This window comes from Pistacia vera, unplaced genomic scaffold (genome assembly GCF_008641045.1).
Source record: "Pistacia vera cultivar Batoury unplaced genomic scaffold, PisVer_v2 Contig1180, whole genome shotgun sequence".
Taxonomy (NCBI): Eukaryota; Viridiplantae; Streptophyta; class Magnoliopsida; order Sapindales; family Anacardiaceae; genus Pistacia; species Pistacia vera.
In genome coordinates, this window is record NW_022195227.1 from 498,142 (window position 1) to 514,320 (window position 16,179).

The 16,179-nt window shown below is 36.7% G+C and overlaps 1 protein-coding gene across 1 annotated transcript; it reads right to left on the reverse strand.

Annotated features, from left to right (window-relative positions):
* Positions 1–1,223: 1,223 nt before the first annotated feature.
* Positions 1,224–4,235, reverse strand: LOC116110274 (disease resistance protein RPM1-like). Its single transcript, XM_031396494.1, is given in 2 exon segments — positions 1,224–1,457; positions 1,459–4,235. Coding segments are annotated over 2 exon segments (2,847 nt in total). The 5' UTR covers positions 4,072–4,235.
* Between the last annotated feature and the right edge of the window lie 11,944 nt (positions 4,236–16,179).

Here is a 16,179-nt window from a genome sequence, read left to right on the forward strand (position 1 = left end):
GTCATAAGCCCCAAATTGACTCACAACAATTACATAGATAACTACCGATTTTGGAAGTTCCAAGTAATTTCAGCTGTTGGAGCTCATGAATTAGAAGATCATCTCATAGGTTTGATTTCTTGTCCTTCTCCTTTAATCAGTGTTGAAGATAAGGTTGTTAGTGAATCAGGAGAAGTTAGTTCGAAAGATACCTTGGTTAAAGAAATAGTAAATCCAGATTATGTTGCATGGAAAAGGACTGATAAGTTTCTGGTAACCTGGTTGTTAGCCTCAATTTATGAGTGCATGTTTTCGTATGTATCAAAGTGTCAGTCTTCAACTGCTATTTGGTTAACACTTGAGAATGAATTCTTGAATGATTCAAAAGCAAGAGCTCTGCATCTGAAAAATTTACTGCAAAATACGCAAAAAGGAAACCTAAGTGTTAGTGAATACATTAAGAAAATGAAAGGGATAGCTGAAAATTTGTCAGCCAGTGGGCAACTAATTCCTGATGAAGATTTGCTCCAATATATTCTTGATGGTCTAGGACCAGAGTTTGATGCTGTCGTAGTTAACTTGACATCCCGGATTGAGTCCAAAGTTTGATTCAGTTACTCTTCAGAAAGCACAGTACTTACTTCAAAAGTTTGAGATGAGAATTGAAAAGTTTAATTCTATTGATTTTCAAAGCTCTGTTCATCTTGCTTCCATTAGTAATCCAGGACAACAACTGATCAGTCCAGATGTTGCTTACAATCCAACACCGTTTCTCCTTTTTACACTTGAATGAAAAATTCAACCTTGGTCAACAATCTTCTTGTGAAAAATTCATTTATTTTCAAAATATTGTTCCTTCTAATTAGATTGGTCAGCTTCTTTATGTATCGTTCTGTGCTGATTGAGATTCATATATATATATATATCATGCATGCAGCACACGCAAACACATACTGCTTCGGTCGATCGATTTTGATCTGACAACAAAGTTTCATTTTGAGCATGTCCATGTAATGGTGGTTTTTCAAAACCATGGACGAGCTATATATTCAAGTCTTTGTTCATGCATAATTTAAACTAATCTATAGTATTGTAAATTATCAGAAACTTCACCTTAATAGAATATAGAATAGTTGCTATTTTAGTAGAATATAATATGTACACTTTTTTGAATGGGTACCTATTGTATACATTATTTACACTTAAGAAACGACTATTTACACTTAAGAAACGACTTCTCTTAACTACTTCCAACGAGTCTGAAGTTCCCGGTTTCTGATGACAGTGTTAAGCATAGGAGCACTTTCCCCTTCACTGAAACTCTCCAGTGAACAAACTTCCCAACCCCCGTCTCTCCAGTAAGTTGTATACACTTCAGGAATGTGTGCAACTCTCCAATAATCTTCACCTTCTTCATCTGGGCAAATCGTCTTCAGCAATTTATGCGGCATGTCAAAAAACTCTAGCAGTTTCAACTCAACTCAGATGCTCAATTCCCAGCGGCACCATCTGTAGTGACTTACACCGCTGAATGCTAAGCTTTTCAATGCACGGCATTGCCCCCTCCTGTATTTCAACAAATCTCAGCTCATCAAACTTGTCCAAACCCAGTTGCTTCAGCTTCTTGAACCCACCAGCCATGAAGCAGAGCGTGTCTCCATCGTATACTTGAAGCAGTTCGAGGTGAACAAGATTTGGAAGATTTTGCAGAAACACCAGCGGATCTTCCTTCAATCTGCTCCATTTTAGATAGACTTTCACCAGGCTATGAGCGTAAGCTATCCAATGAGGTAAACTCTCCAGCCGTCCTCTCAAGTAGATTCTTTGAAGGAACTGAGGTGGATGGTAAAGGTGCTGAAGATCAAGACTCTCGTTCTCTTGTGTCGAAATTATTGACAATGCGCGAAGGTTCGTCAGATGTTCGATAGACGAACACAGCGTTTTCCCATCTTGTTTTCTCAACTTTAGAACGCCGAGTCTTCTAAGTTGAGTTAACTTGCCAAGCTCTTGCAGTGTCTCAACATGGTTTGCCTCAATAAAACACAGCTTCTGTAAAGATTGAAGAAAACCAATCTTCTCTAAACTTTTAAATCCATATTTAGAATGAGTATAAGACTCGTATTCATATCGGTAAACCATCAGATGGCGAAGCTTTTTGAGGTTGAGTATCTCAGCAGGCAATTCAGTGACATAGGCATGTTTAAGATCTAATGTCTCCAGGTTCTGAAGCTTCCCAATGAATCTTGGAATCGTTTTCACCTTGGTGTTTCTCAAGCTTAGGTACTTCAAATAATACAAGCCAACAACTTCAATGGGAAATTTTGTGATTGGTGTGCCTCGCATATCCAGGGCGCCAAGGAGCTTAAACCCACTTGGAAAAAGTGAATGCAAGCATGGCTTTTCCACGATCCCAAACATGAATAGAGACCGCAATTGGCAAGGGCTAACACACGTGTTTGGCTGAATATTTTGCAGTGTATTGTGTACTGCTAACCGTCGAATTCTGTCTGGCCATATTGCGTTCTGATTGATGTGTTCTTTAGCTATGGCTGCAATGTTGTGCTCTCTGGACTTTGATATAATGATTTCCCTCAGAAGGTCGTGGATTCTACAAGCCATTACTCTTCCATCACTTCTTGTTCCAGCCACTTGCATCAGGCTTCTGTTCAAGAGGTCGCTGAAGTACTCCCCCGCAACTTCTTCCAGTGTCTTTCCTTCTTTCGCTTCAACGAATCCTTCTGCCGTCCACAACCGAACCAGTCTCATGGGTTCGATTAAATGATCCTCCGGAAAGATACTCAAGTACAGAAAACATGCTTTCAAATGGCATGGCAAATCATTGAAGCTAAGTGAAAGCACTTTCTTCAAATTCTTGAGTTTGTCATTGCCTTCAATCTCAGCACCAAGACTCCGACGAACTATTTCCCATTCATCAATCCTCCGCCTGTCTTTCGCAGCCAAAACCCCACCAATCGCCACTATCGCAAGAGGAAGTCCTTCACATTTCTTCAAAATACACCTACAAATTTCTTCCAGGTGTGGAGGACAAGCGTTTCCATGAAACGTTTTGGTGCAAAAAAGAATCCAGGACTCTTCAGGAGGCAGTGGCTGCATATTATAGACCTGACCTTCGGATTCTATCCGAGAAGTGAAGGCTAAATCAGCCTTACGCGTAGTGAGCATCACTCGGCTGCCACAATTGTTGGTAGGCAAAGCATATTTCACTCCATCCCAGTCATTTATATGCCACACATCGTCAAGAACAATCAAATACCTCCTTTCCTGAAGGAAATCCTTTATTATTTTCTTCAACCCATCACTGCTCATCGTCTCCACAGCCTTCGGAACCGATTTCCTAATCGCTCGAAAAAGCTGCTGAAGCATATCTCTAAGAAGCTCCTCCGTCTGGAAGTTTCTTGAAACAGTGATCCAAGCATGGATAGTGAAGTGTTTTTTCACTTGTCTATCGTCATAGACTTGTTTTGCCAGAGTTGTCTTGCCCAACCCTCCCATCCCCGCCAGTGAAACCACTTGGCGGCCTAAGCCACCCCCCACTAGCAACTGAGCCACCTTCTCTTTAGGCCCATCAATGCCAACCAAGTCAGTCTCGTCCAAAAGAAGGGCGTCCCCGCGACGGTCATTCCATGTATTCGTCGAGCTCGAACCAGCCTGTTCAGCTGCTCGGAATTTCTGACGGAGTCTGATGTGTCCCTCGTAAATACTTCTGATTCTCGAGTTGATTCCCTGGATTTCATACCCTATCCGATAACGAGCCTTCATGTTCTTAATACAACACGAAAGCTTGTGCAGAAAACCGTAAAAACCATCACCGTGATTGTGAGCAAGAAGAAGAGAGAACTCATCTAGAACATCTTCGATATCGTGAGCTACATCTCTGATTTGTTTCACCCATACTTTAACTTCTTCGTCAGTTTCATCTAAACGGTCAAAAATTCTCAAGAAAACCTTCATGCGCTCCAGTTCGGCTCTCACGTAAACAACTTCTTCACGACCACCACTTATCAGTTGCACCTCATTTGCGAAGAATGGTGTAAGCTTATCGAGTACAAACATAACAGCTGTTTCTGCCATGAGAAGGGGCAGTAAAAGTAGCTGTAAATTGTTGTTTGAAAGAAAAGTAAATGTAAATTGTGGTTTCAAAGAAGAAATACAATTAAAAGTAGCTGTAATTTGCGGTTTCAAAGAAGAAGTACAAGTAGCTGTAGTTTGTCGTTTCAAAGAAGAAAGAAATTGAAACATCAAGGTGGGAGTTTCTTTAAGGGTGTGAACCCACGAATTTATAGTCTCTCATCTTCACTTCTGTCGCTACCTTCGTGTTAATTCCGCCATTTATGTCATGGATGATGTTAGAACCCAATAAAGTTTAGATTAATGCTAATATACGACAAGAAACAAATTAATGATTTAATTTTTTTTTAACTTAATTTAGTGAAGGTAATGCTAATATATAATAGCTGATGTATATAAATAAACACCGAAAGTACATTGGAATTTTTGCCTTAAGTCAAAACGAGGTCGAAGTTACTTGGTCCTCAAGAAAGCATCTCAGATACAGATCCATCGACGTGTCTTTGATGTTAGAATTACTAGGAAATAGTTATATTTAATTGAGAGGGCAAGACTCCATTTTGATAGTGAACTCAAAGAGTTGGAATTCTGGTAGGACACTGAGTTATTTTTTGAAAAATAATCTCTATTAAGAAAGAAATATGATTTCTTGACTTTACCAGATTAAGTTTAATAGTTTGAGTAAGATTATGAATCTCAGCAGAAGAGGAAATAGAATATGATTATGATTTCCTATTTATGGCTTGTTGCAAGCTAATGGGCTGAAACCCAGTTTAGCTTAACTTATAGGATAACACAACTCATAGAGTAGGTAGTTGATAAGGTGATTTTAAGCGTAGACCCAATCAAGATTAGGTTGAGGCCTTGGGCCGTGATATGTTTATTTCGTTATTGGGCCTCGTTAGGCTCAAGACGATTTTTGACCCTAACAGTTAGCCTCACACTCTCTAAGTTAAAGAGTATTTAGCTTAGAGAGTAGATTTAATCGAATGAGTGCAGACTGAGTGGATTAGTTATAGCTGCTCGTTAGGTCGGATGGACCGTTGTGTGGATTGGGTCGATAACTTGTCGATTTGAGGTGCAAGTCCTTCAATTGGTTTAGGCCAATTGAATGTGTAAATCTATAAATCGGTCTGGGCCGATCTAAGGTGTAAACTATAAATTGGTTTGGGCCGATTGAAAGTGTTAATTTATAAATCAGTCTGGACCGATTGAAGGTGTAAATCAATAAATTAGTCTGGGCCGATTGAAGGTGAAAATCTATAAATCGGTCTGAGCCAATTGAAGGCGTAAATTTATAAATCGGTCTAGGCCGATTGAAAGTGTAAATCAATAAATCGGTCTGGACCGATTGAAGGCGTAAATCTACAAATCGGTCTGGGCCGATTGAAGGCATAAATCAATAAATCGTTCTGGGCCGATTGAAGGTGTAAATTAATAAATCGGTCTGGGCCGATTGAAGGCATAAATCAATAAATCAGTCTGGGCCGATTGAAGGCGTAAATCTATAAATCGGTCTAAGCCGATTAAAGGCGTAAATCAATAAATTGGTATAGGCCGATTGAAGGCGTAAATCTATAAATTGGTTTGGGTCGATTGAAGACGTAAATCAATACATCGGCTTGGGCCGATTGAAGGTGATCACAGTAGACGATTTAAAACAACTTCATATGGTATCCCGCATGGTCAGTGGCGGATCTAGGATTTTTGTCCAGGGGGGCCTCCGCGGCTCTGCCATTATTTGCCAAATAACTAGTAAAAACTTTAAAAAATCACCAAACCTTAATAAAAAAATAATACAATATTAAGAACCTCAGAAAAAATAATATACAATAACACAATATTTTTTTACTTGAATAAATCTATAAAAAGCAAAATTTTGAGTAAAAGTGTTAAGTAAACCTTGAATAAAATCTTCTTTTAATATTTTTATTTTTGGCTTTCAAAGATTATAATATAAATTTTCATAACGTTGATCAAACCTAGTCTAATTAAGCTAAAGTCAACCAAAACTTAAATCAAGTCAACGTTACGTTGACTTTTAATATGAATTAATAAAAGATGAGAAATTTTTTTAGTATAAACATAGATAGTAACTCAAATTTCTTTAATAATTTTGAACAACTGAACAGTGACGTTTACAATGTAGGAAAGTGGTGGGTGAAGGGTGAAGAAAAATATAGTTAAGGTTTTAATTTAAGAAAGCAGATTCATTCTTAGACAGAAAATACAAAATAAACTCTCAAGATAAATATCTTTTTTCTTTCAAATTAGAATAAAAACCTCAAAAAGAAAAAAAAAAAAGATTCAATCATTAAATAAACTAAATTGAAATAAACAATACACATACTTAAAATCAATAAAACAGAAAACAGAGCTAATTATGACACCTTGAGTAGTGAAAATTTAACAATTTCAGTCTTTAAAAATTTTAAGAGCGAAGAACATGAGAAAGAGAAAGAGAGAGTAAAGAATTTGGGGATAAAATCATAAAATACAGGTAAAGTTGTGTAGAAAAATACTGGAGAAAGTTTTAAACTTTTAATATGATGTGGGTTTAGAATATATATATATAATAAGTTTTTTTGTAGGCTTAGATATACAGTATGTATAATAATTTTTATTTTTTAAAAATCTAAGGTGGGTCTGGGTTTATATATTAATTAATAATTTTTTATAACCTGTATATTAATAATTTTTTTTTTCAAATATGAGGGTAGGCCTTAAAGGGGCTGAATCCGCCCCTGCACATGGTGTACCGTTATCTACAATAAATTGAATAAGAGAAGTAATGACGTATATGTGCAAGACCAAAGGAAAGATAAAACCCAAATGGAAAATGTCATGTATGTATCAAGTAACAAGTTGTATGGAAAAGTGATGCAAGACCAAGGGAAGAATAATCTTACCTGGAAAAGTAAAATGCCTCACACGCATGTTTTAGGCAACAAGTCGAATGGGGAAGCAATATGTGTGATGTGCATGTGTTATGGACCGAATGAAAAGTGAGCTTTCCCCTTAAAGTGTTGCCACCCATGCTTGCGGAACCAAGTGGAGCGTTTGACAACATGGACGAGGCGACCGATTGAGCCGTGTGGGAAATGGTAGGCCGAGTGAAAAACTCAAAAACCAAGCTATACGAGACTGGAGGACTGAATGGTGAGTTCAAGGCCGAATGGACATGCATTGGGTGCAAGCCACCCGGTTGGTGACATGTGGACGATGGAGATTACTTAAACTGTCTTTTTCCTTCTGAATTTGCAGTTTCCAGTAAAAAGGAAAATTCTTTTGCAAACCATTTCTTCTCTTCACATTTTTCTTTTGGGGTTCTTTTTGACGCAGAGAGTTTTCAAGGATTCTTTTTTCAAACTCGGTAAGAGCAGTCCACTCTCTCCCAGTCACCCATTTCCTTCTTTTCCTTTTTCGTTTTTTCTTGTTTCTTTTTCTCTTCCCTTGGATTTTCGAGGACTTTGAGAAAGGTTTGGAAATAGTCGGTTAAGATTTGGAGGTTTTAGTATAGAACCAATGAAGTTTGGAGTAAATTTTTTTCGGCTTTTGGAGTAGGGGATTAGTTACTGGGATTGTGGAGAAAGATAGGTGAGGAATTGAACATCTCTTCTTGTTTAGAAGAAAACTAAAGTTTATGAAGAATTCAGATTAAGATAATGAAAGAGACATGAGAGAGTAAAGAAGAAGTTAGAAAGGAGAATAAAGGTTGAAGGCTTGTGTCGTGGTGAGTGGATTGAAGGAGATATATAAGGTGGGGATAGAGATAATAAAGAAAAGATATAAGTCAATTAAGCCTCCTAGTTGTTTGAGAGACGGGGTAGAGATATAAGTAAAAAGTATAATGAGTTATTGGAAAGATATTTAGAAGAGCATGAAGTAAAAGCAAAGAGAGATGGCGACAGATAAAAAAATAGAGATCTGATGGATATCCTCTTGGAGGTTTATCATGATGAAAAATCAGAGTTCAAGATTACCAAAACAAACATCAAGGCTTTCCTCACGCACACACAAGCAAGCAGTAAAAATTCTACTCCAATGATGTGGTGTATACTGGTGGAGATCCTGCTGAGCGGACATCACTAGTTTGATCTCAGCTTCCCTAACGCCAGGCACAGTCTAATAAATTTAATGAGGGAGAAGAGACGTGTATCTGGTGCTCAAAGGTTTAAAGCAGGGCATGAACAAATAATAAACAAGGGAGACGATTCTTAATGCTTCAAAATATTTTGTTTCATGTTGAACAAATATAATATGATATAAAACAATTGAAGAAAAGTAAAGAAAAAAAAATTTCTTATCATGATGGAACTTTGATGTCAGTTAGAGGGAGTTATGTGCCTCCTCTCATGTTGCAAGTCGTTTGTGGATGGATGATTGTCGAAGTCCTCACGGTGGGCGCCAAACTGTAGATGCAAAAAATCTACCGTCATGAAAATAGAGTCTGATCCCGTGAGGTTGAGGTTACTGACAATCCGCTAGACCTACACACATGAAAGGACAAGCGTGAAGTTTTCGAAAAACACCGGGGTTGTGTTTGCCGTAGGCACTCTGACGCTCAAGCCAGAAAGGCTGAAAGAGATTATTTGATAAGAATTAAAGAGATTAAGAATTACTAGGAGTCTTGTCGGAGGCTAGGACTACGACGGAGACGTTAGGTTCTTGAGAGCAAGAACTTCAAGAGTAAATAGATGGTTTTTAGTAGTCGAGATTGAATCATGGAAATTACCTACATAATGAGAGGGCAAGCCTATGTTTTTATAGTGAACCTAAGGGGTTGGAATCCTAATAGGACATTAAGTCCTTTTTTGGGAGATAATCCCTATCAAGAAAGAAATATGATTTCTTGACTTTATCAGATTAAGTTTAATAGTTTGAGTAAGATTAGGAATCTTAGCAGAAGAGGAAATAGAATATGATTATGATTTCCTATTTATGAACTGTTTTAGGTTAATGAGCTGAAACCTAGTTTGGTTTAACTTATAGGATAGCCCAACTCATAGAGTAGATAGTTCACAAGATGATTTTAAGCGTAAACCTAATCGGGATTGGGCTGAGGCTTTGGGCCGTGACATGTTTATTTCTTTATTGGGTCTCGTCAGACTCAATACGATTTTTGGCCCTAACATATCTTCTCTTGTTCTTTGACATAGGCATAAAAGTTTAACAATGGATTTTGAGAAAGGTTTGGAAATAGTCGGTTAAGAGTTGGAGGTTTTAGTGTAGAACCAACGAAGTTTGGAGTAAATGTTTTTTTTTTTATTATTATTATTATTTTTTTTTATTATAAAGGGAGTTGTGGGTTTTTCGGCTTTTGGAGTAGTGGATTAGTTGCTGGGGTTGTAGAGAAAAATAGGTGAGGAATTGAACACCTCTTCTTGTTTAGAAGAAAACTAAAGTTTATGAAGAATTCAGATTAAGATAATGAAACAGACATGAGAGATTAAAGAAGAAGTTAGAAAGGAGAATAAAGGCTGAAGGCTTATGTCGTGGTGAGTGGATTGAAGGAGATATATAGGTGGGGACAGAGATAATAAAGAAAAGAAAATTTTTCTTTCTTATCGTGATGGAACTTTGATGCCAATCAGAGGGAGTTATGTGCCTTCTCTCGTGTTGCAAGTTGTTTGTGGATGGATGATTGTCAGGTCCCCACGGTGGACGTCAAACTATAGATGCAAAAAATCTATCATCATGAAAATAGGGTCTAATCCCGTGAAGTTGAGGTTACTGACAATCCGCTAGACCTGCACACATGAAAGGACAAGCGTAAAGTTTTCGAAAACACCGGGGTAGTGTTTGCCGTAGGCACTTCGACATTCAAGTCAACAAGGCTAAAAGAGATTATTTGATAAAAATTTAAAATATTAAGAATTACCAAGAGTTTTGTCAGATACTAGGACTACAGCGGAGGCGTCGAGTTTTTGAGAGCAAGAACTTCAAGAGCAAATAGATGGTTTTGACTAGTCGAGATTGAATCATGGAAATTACCTGCATAATGAGAGGGCAAGCCTCTGTTTTTATAGTTAATCTAAGGGGTTGGAATCCTAGTAGAACACTGAGTCCTCTTTTGGGAGATAATCCTTATCAAGAAAGAAATATGATTTCTTGACTTTATCAAATTAAGTTTAATAGTTTGAGTAAGATTATGAATCTTAGCAGAAAAGGAAATAGAATATGATTATGATTTCTTATTTATGGACTGTTGTAGGCTAATAGGCTGAAACCCAGTTTAGCTTAACTTATAGGATAGCTTAACTCATAGAGTAGGTAGTCCACATGATGATTTTAAACATAACCTCAATCGGGATTGGGCTGAGACTTTGGGTTGTAACATGTTTATTTCGTTATTAGGTCTCGTCACGCTTAAGATGATTTTTGGCCCTAACACATCTTATCTTGTTTTTTGACAAAGGCATAAAGGTTTAACGATGGATGACTGGAGTTGATAAAGATGGTTGGAAAATGTCTATCATGCATTTGGAATACTTTTAACATCAATAATATTTTAACTTCACCGTATTTCACAAGATCATTCATTCATAAAGTTAGCTGAATATTAATTGTCCAAATTGTTAAATTCATTTATTTTTAATGTATTGTTCCTTCTAATTAGATTGGTCAGCTTCTGATTCATATATATATATCATGCATGCAGCGCACGCAAACGCATACTGCTTCGGTCGATCGATTTTGATCTGATAACAAAGTTTCATTTTGAGCATGTCCATGTACAGGCAGTTTTTCAAAACCATGGACGAGCTATATATTCAAGTCTTTGTTTATGCATAATTAAAACTAATCTATAGTATTGTAAATTATAAGAAACTTATCCTTAATAGAATATAGAATAGTAGCTAGCTTATACTATTTTTGAAGAATATAATATGTGCACTTTATAGAATATAATATGTACAGGGAGAAGAAAAGGAAAAAAGAGAAGGGGAGGAGGGAGAAGACGGAGAAGAAAGGAAAGAAAGAGAAGGGAAAAGAGGGAGAAGAAAAGTTAAAAAAGAGAAGGGGAGGAGGGACAAGACGGAGAAAAAGAAAGAAAGAGAAGGGAGATGAAGAAGAAGAGAAAAATGAAATAAAAAAATAGGATAAAAAGAAATTAGGGATTTATGGATTAATTTAAAATTAATGGATATAAAATTACTATATTATCCTTGGTTAAACGGATTTTACTAACAAATTTGGACAGAAAGTGGGTAATTGTCATTTTCAAACATTTTGGGTACCAAATTGTCTTTATGGCAAAATATGGGTGGGTGCGTGTCGTTCATGAAAATTGTATTTATAGTGTTTAAAGATGCCTTGAGCATCTCATAGACACCAACCATGTGGACACATGGTAGTATATCTTTACGGGACACTAAACTGAGTATGAAATGTCTAGTAAATGGATAGAGATGTACACCTTTTTCTTTACTGAGTACCGAATTTCAGAAGATCTGGTGGCACAATTTGCCCGGCTTCTCTCAGAACATTCACCAGCTCCCCAGAAAGTGCCTGAAATAGTGTCATATTGGCAACAAATTAAATATTACGCATTTTGGCTTTTAGAACAATAAGCTAGTTTTGACTACGGAGGTTAAGCAACAACAACATGATTAAGTTTCAGAAGCTACCTTATTGTGATGAGTGAAGAATGTGTGAGAGACACCCTTCTTACCAGCCCGACCAGTTCTTCCTATTCTGTGAACATAATCCTCCGTTGTGAGAGGAAAAGTATAGTTAATAACTACTTCAACATCAGGAATGTCCAATCCCCGAGCGGCTACATCAGTAGCAACGTGCAGATATATTGTGTCAGTTAATATTTATACATGCATAGAAAAGGATAAAAACTTAAAAGTCAATATTGGACCCATCATTAAGCAGCATACCATCAAAGGATAGGTTCCCTGCTTGAACAATGATAGTGACTGTTGATGCAGTGATACCTTGCTGGAAATGCATTTAATATTCAGTTCAGCAAGTCTGTGTTTGGAAAGCTGCGGAAGTTTCTCTACAGCAGTGGTTCAACGTGCATGGCAGCGTTTTTGTAATGAATTGTAGTTTAGTGACTTAAGGGTATTTAAGTCAGAATTATTATGTGTAAGATGTTTGTAATATTAGTGGTTAGATTTGAATTTAAAAGCTGGAAATATCTGCTGTAGTGGGTAATTAGCAGAGAGTTGTTAACTGATATATATGTTGACTATCTTCAATGAAAACATAGAGAACATTTTGCATAAGTTTTTAGAGCTCTCCTTCATCTTTCTCTTTGTGTTCTCCGGCTAAAACCAACCGTGACTTCGTACGATCATGCATGCTTTCTTACCATGTATCACAACAACCTTCCAACCATTGAGAACCAGAAAAATGTGAGGGAAAAAAAGGGAAATGAGTAGTACATTAAATTTATCAATAAGTTTTGCCAGCTCTATCTTCAGATGCAGGGATGGCAGCTGTAATTTGGCAAGGCTAATTCACCAACTATTACACGAAGACGACAATGTTACGTCTTTCTTAGCATATGTTCAAGACGACCAGCTTCCAACTTATTGGATAAATACACCCATGATGAAGGGGTGTGAGAAGTGGAAACTGCCAAAGGCAGTTTTTCACGAACTGTTCCCATATAAAAGGAAGTTTCTTTTAGAAAGTGTTACTCACTACAAGACACACAAAAACGCAAAGGAAAAGACGCTCTCTCTCTCTAGAATTTGGAAAAGAGAAATTCACTTCGTGGTTTTCTTCCAGATTAACTTTATTGCTTCAGAGATAAGGAAAAGAGGTATTTATGCTGTGTAAATTCATTGTAGTTCATTTATATACAAATGTGATTGCAATGGTGACTATGATCTTGGGATTATGTTAGGATATATGTTATTCTATGTTATTTCCAACATTGGTATCAGAGCCAGGTTCATATTGTTTTAAATTCATACTGTTAATGTTGAAGCATGTTATTGGTTTGTCAAATGCAGGTCTGAATTTTTCAAATTTTGTACGTAAAAAGTTGTCTTTTTGGTAATGATAATTAGACCATTAAATTCCTTATGAAATTATGAAGAAAATGGTTTTCGAATCATAAAAAATGGAGTTAAAATGACTTAGATATGCCTTTTTGAAATTTCGGGTTTCGTATAGGTTGATTTCCGGGTCGGGTACCCAATTGCAGACCCGGACAGAGATTGAATACAATAAGAACCGACATGTCATTTTCGATCCAAACTGATGAATGACATGTCGTTTTTCCTGTTTGACTTCTTTTTTTAAAGAAATTCAAATAGGCGTGGGTGGTGAGACGTGAACCCAAGTCTCCATGGTTGAAGCCCAATACCCTAACCACTGGGCTAATTTTGTTTTTGTTTTAACAATATTCACAAACCCAATATATTCCTATCCGGCCCAACCCATAACCAAAATAAAAATTGGGTCAAGTTGACCCGACCCATATGATAAAACGGGTTAGTCAAACCCACTAATGAGTCAAACCCGACCCGTAAAGTCAAACAGGTCAGTCAAACCCGGTCAACACTCGACCCGTGAAAGTCAACAAGGTCAACGGGCCAAACTCAGGTCAGGATTGACCTGGTTGAATGTGGAACGGGTCGACCCGACCCGAAATTGTGTGAGCGCATGGAGTACCCCGCCGGTGCGTGGTGGCGCGTGGCCTCTTCTGGTCGGCGCGTGGGGGTGCGTGGAAGCTCCTGCCGGCGCCTGTTGGCGCGTGGCCTCTTCTGGGAGGCGCGTGGCCACGTGTGAAGTATTCTAAATTTTTTTTCTTTTGCTGTAAGGAATAAAAATGAATACTTGGTATGTTGTTATGAGTCTAATTTTTGTTATTAAACCATAAACACGTATATATATTATTGATCAAATATAGTCAACATTTATTTGATAAATAAATAGTTTTTTTTTTTGTATTTGTTACAAAAAAATGTTACGTTATAAACGTACAATGGTTGCTAGAACACCCGCTCAAAGGGAAAGGGTTATGAACATGATTACAACTCTACAAACTCACACATTGATTTTAAGAGACACAGAGGATGAGTTGGTGCAACTCGTAAATCATTTCATTTATGTGAATGAAAAGATTCAGGAAATTGTCTGGATAGGGGGATTAAAGGAAGATGAGTCGAAATACCAAGTTCTAAGAGAGACTCTTGGTTACCCTAATCTCGTTGGTCTCCTTGATATGGTTTGGACCNCTTCTTCTTCTTCTTTTTACTCACATCGGTTTCAACCGCCTCAAGCTTTCGTTTAAGATACTCTTCGTTTTGTTCTTCTTCAGTTTCAATATCTTTGTGTTTATTCTTCTTGTTCTTCTTCTTAAGTTTGATTTCCTCTGCGGGCGGTTCGCTGAAAAGAGTTGCATCTTGAAGTTTTCGGCCCATTGTAGACGTTGGAGTAGAAGCTCAAACTGCTGTGCGAACCAAACAACACGTTTGAGCGGAGAGGTTTTCTTTTTTAGGGTTTTAGACTTACCTATTTATACATTTTTGCTCCACTTTAAAAATTAGTTATTCTAACTTAAAAATTTTGAATTTTTTCTGAGTTACAATATTATCCTTCGTTAACAAATATTAAAGAGGGTATAAATTCTTTTTTATTAATTTTTAATACAACTCTTGTCTTATTAATCTAAAAAATTTCTTCTCCCTACTAATCATAAACTCTAACAAAATTTTGTCTTTTAATCATGAACCCTAATTCTGACTTTTTTTCCCCTTGTACAAGAGAAATAAAATTAACGACAATCTGATTGTTTCGGGCCGGATCTAATGTCGCGGCTAGCTAGATCCCGCCACCACCCTTAGATAATATTTTTAAAGTCCAATGATATTTATGTCCTTGAATATAAGGATAAAATAGTCTGTTAACATTTTTGTAAAATGTTTTTAGAACAAGAGCATTATTATCCTAAAATTTTATTAATAAAGAGTAAAATTGTAATAACATTATTATTGGTTTTTAAATAATACCGGAATATTATATTACTTAACAACCAAACGATATCATCAAGTAATATAAGATGACATTACGGATTACCCCCAACCAAGTATTAAAACCCGTGGATTTTCTGTTGATCTGCACTTCTTCAAGAACAAATTAACTAATAATCTTAACAACATATCCCTTATTTTTTTATTATTGATTTAAAATAATAACAATAACTTATTTTAATTTTCTTTTACATATTTTCATAAGAAGAAATCACGTGTTATATAAATTTTCATAAGAGATATTAATGAAAATTTCAGTCCTCTTAAATATTTGGTGAACTAAAAACATTTAAGAGTTGGTGGTATTTAACTATTTCTATTAATAGAAATATATTCTTATTTAATGCATCATAATTAGTAAATAATTAAACTATTATAGTGTCATCTGGGTTTAATAATTAGATAAGGGAAAATTAAATAAATATAAATATGTCAGGAAATTGTCCAAGTTCTTGATAGTGATTACCAACCCAAGCTTGTTTATCAAATTTATGATTATGACAGAAACCCTTTACAGAAGAATTCAAACAAATGCCAACAATTCCATTGAAAAAGAATTGGAATCTAAAGCACCATAACACTTCTTTCAAGAAAAAGAACATAACTCATGCATTTACATTGCTGAAACATTAACTCAATAACTAAAAGGAAGAACCTAAAAAAAAGAAAGGGTTAAGAATCCTCTAAGCAGATTAGCACCTCTAAGATCATTTTTAAACCAAGTCAAATCCAAACCTAAACCTCTGAAACCTGATGTGAGCGAGACTCGACCATAGAACCTCTTATCCAGTTACAATCGATCTTACCAGCTAAGCGATCTGATAACCGCGACTACAATGAACGCTCAACTTTCATAATGATAGGGATAATGGGGTGGAGGTGGGGGTGGATAGATGTAGTCGGGGAGGGAAGAATGATGATAGATATACTGTGGTGGGGAGGTGGGAGGATGATAAACATGGTGGGTTGGGGAAGGGGAACTTGGTTCGCTATTCAAGGGGCTGGCAGTGTGAACTTGGTGTTTGTCCACTCTAACTTCCACCTTTTCTTCTTCTTCTTGGAATGATTGGAATGAATGGAAAATTGGGTGCAAGTAAGCATCAGCCAGGTA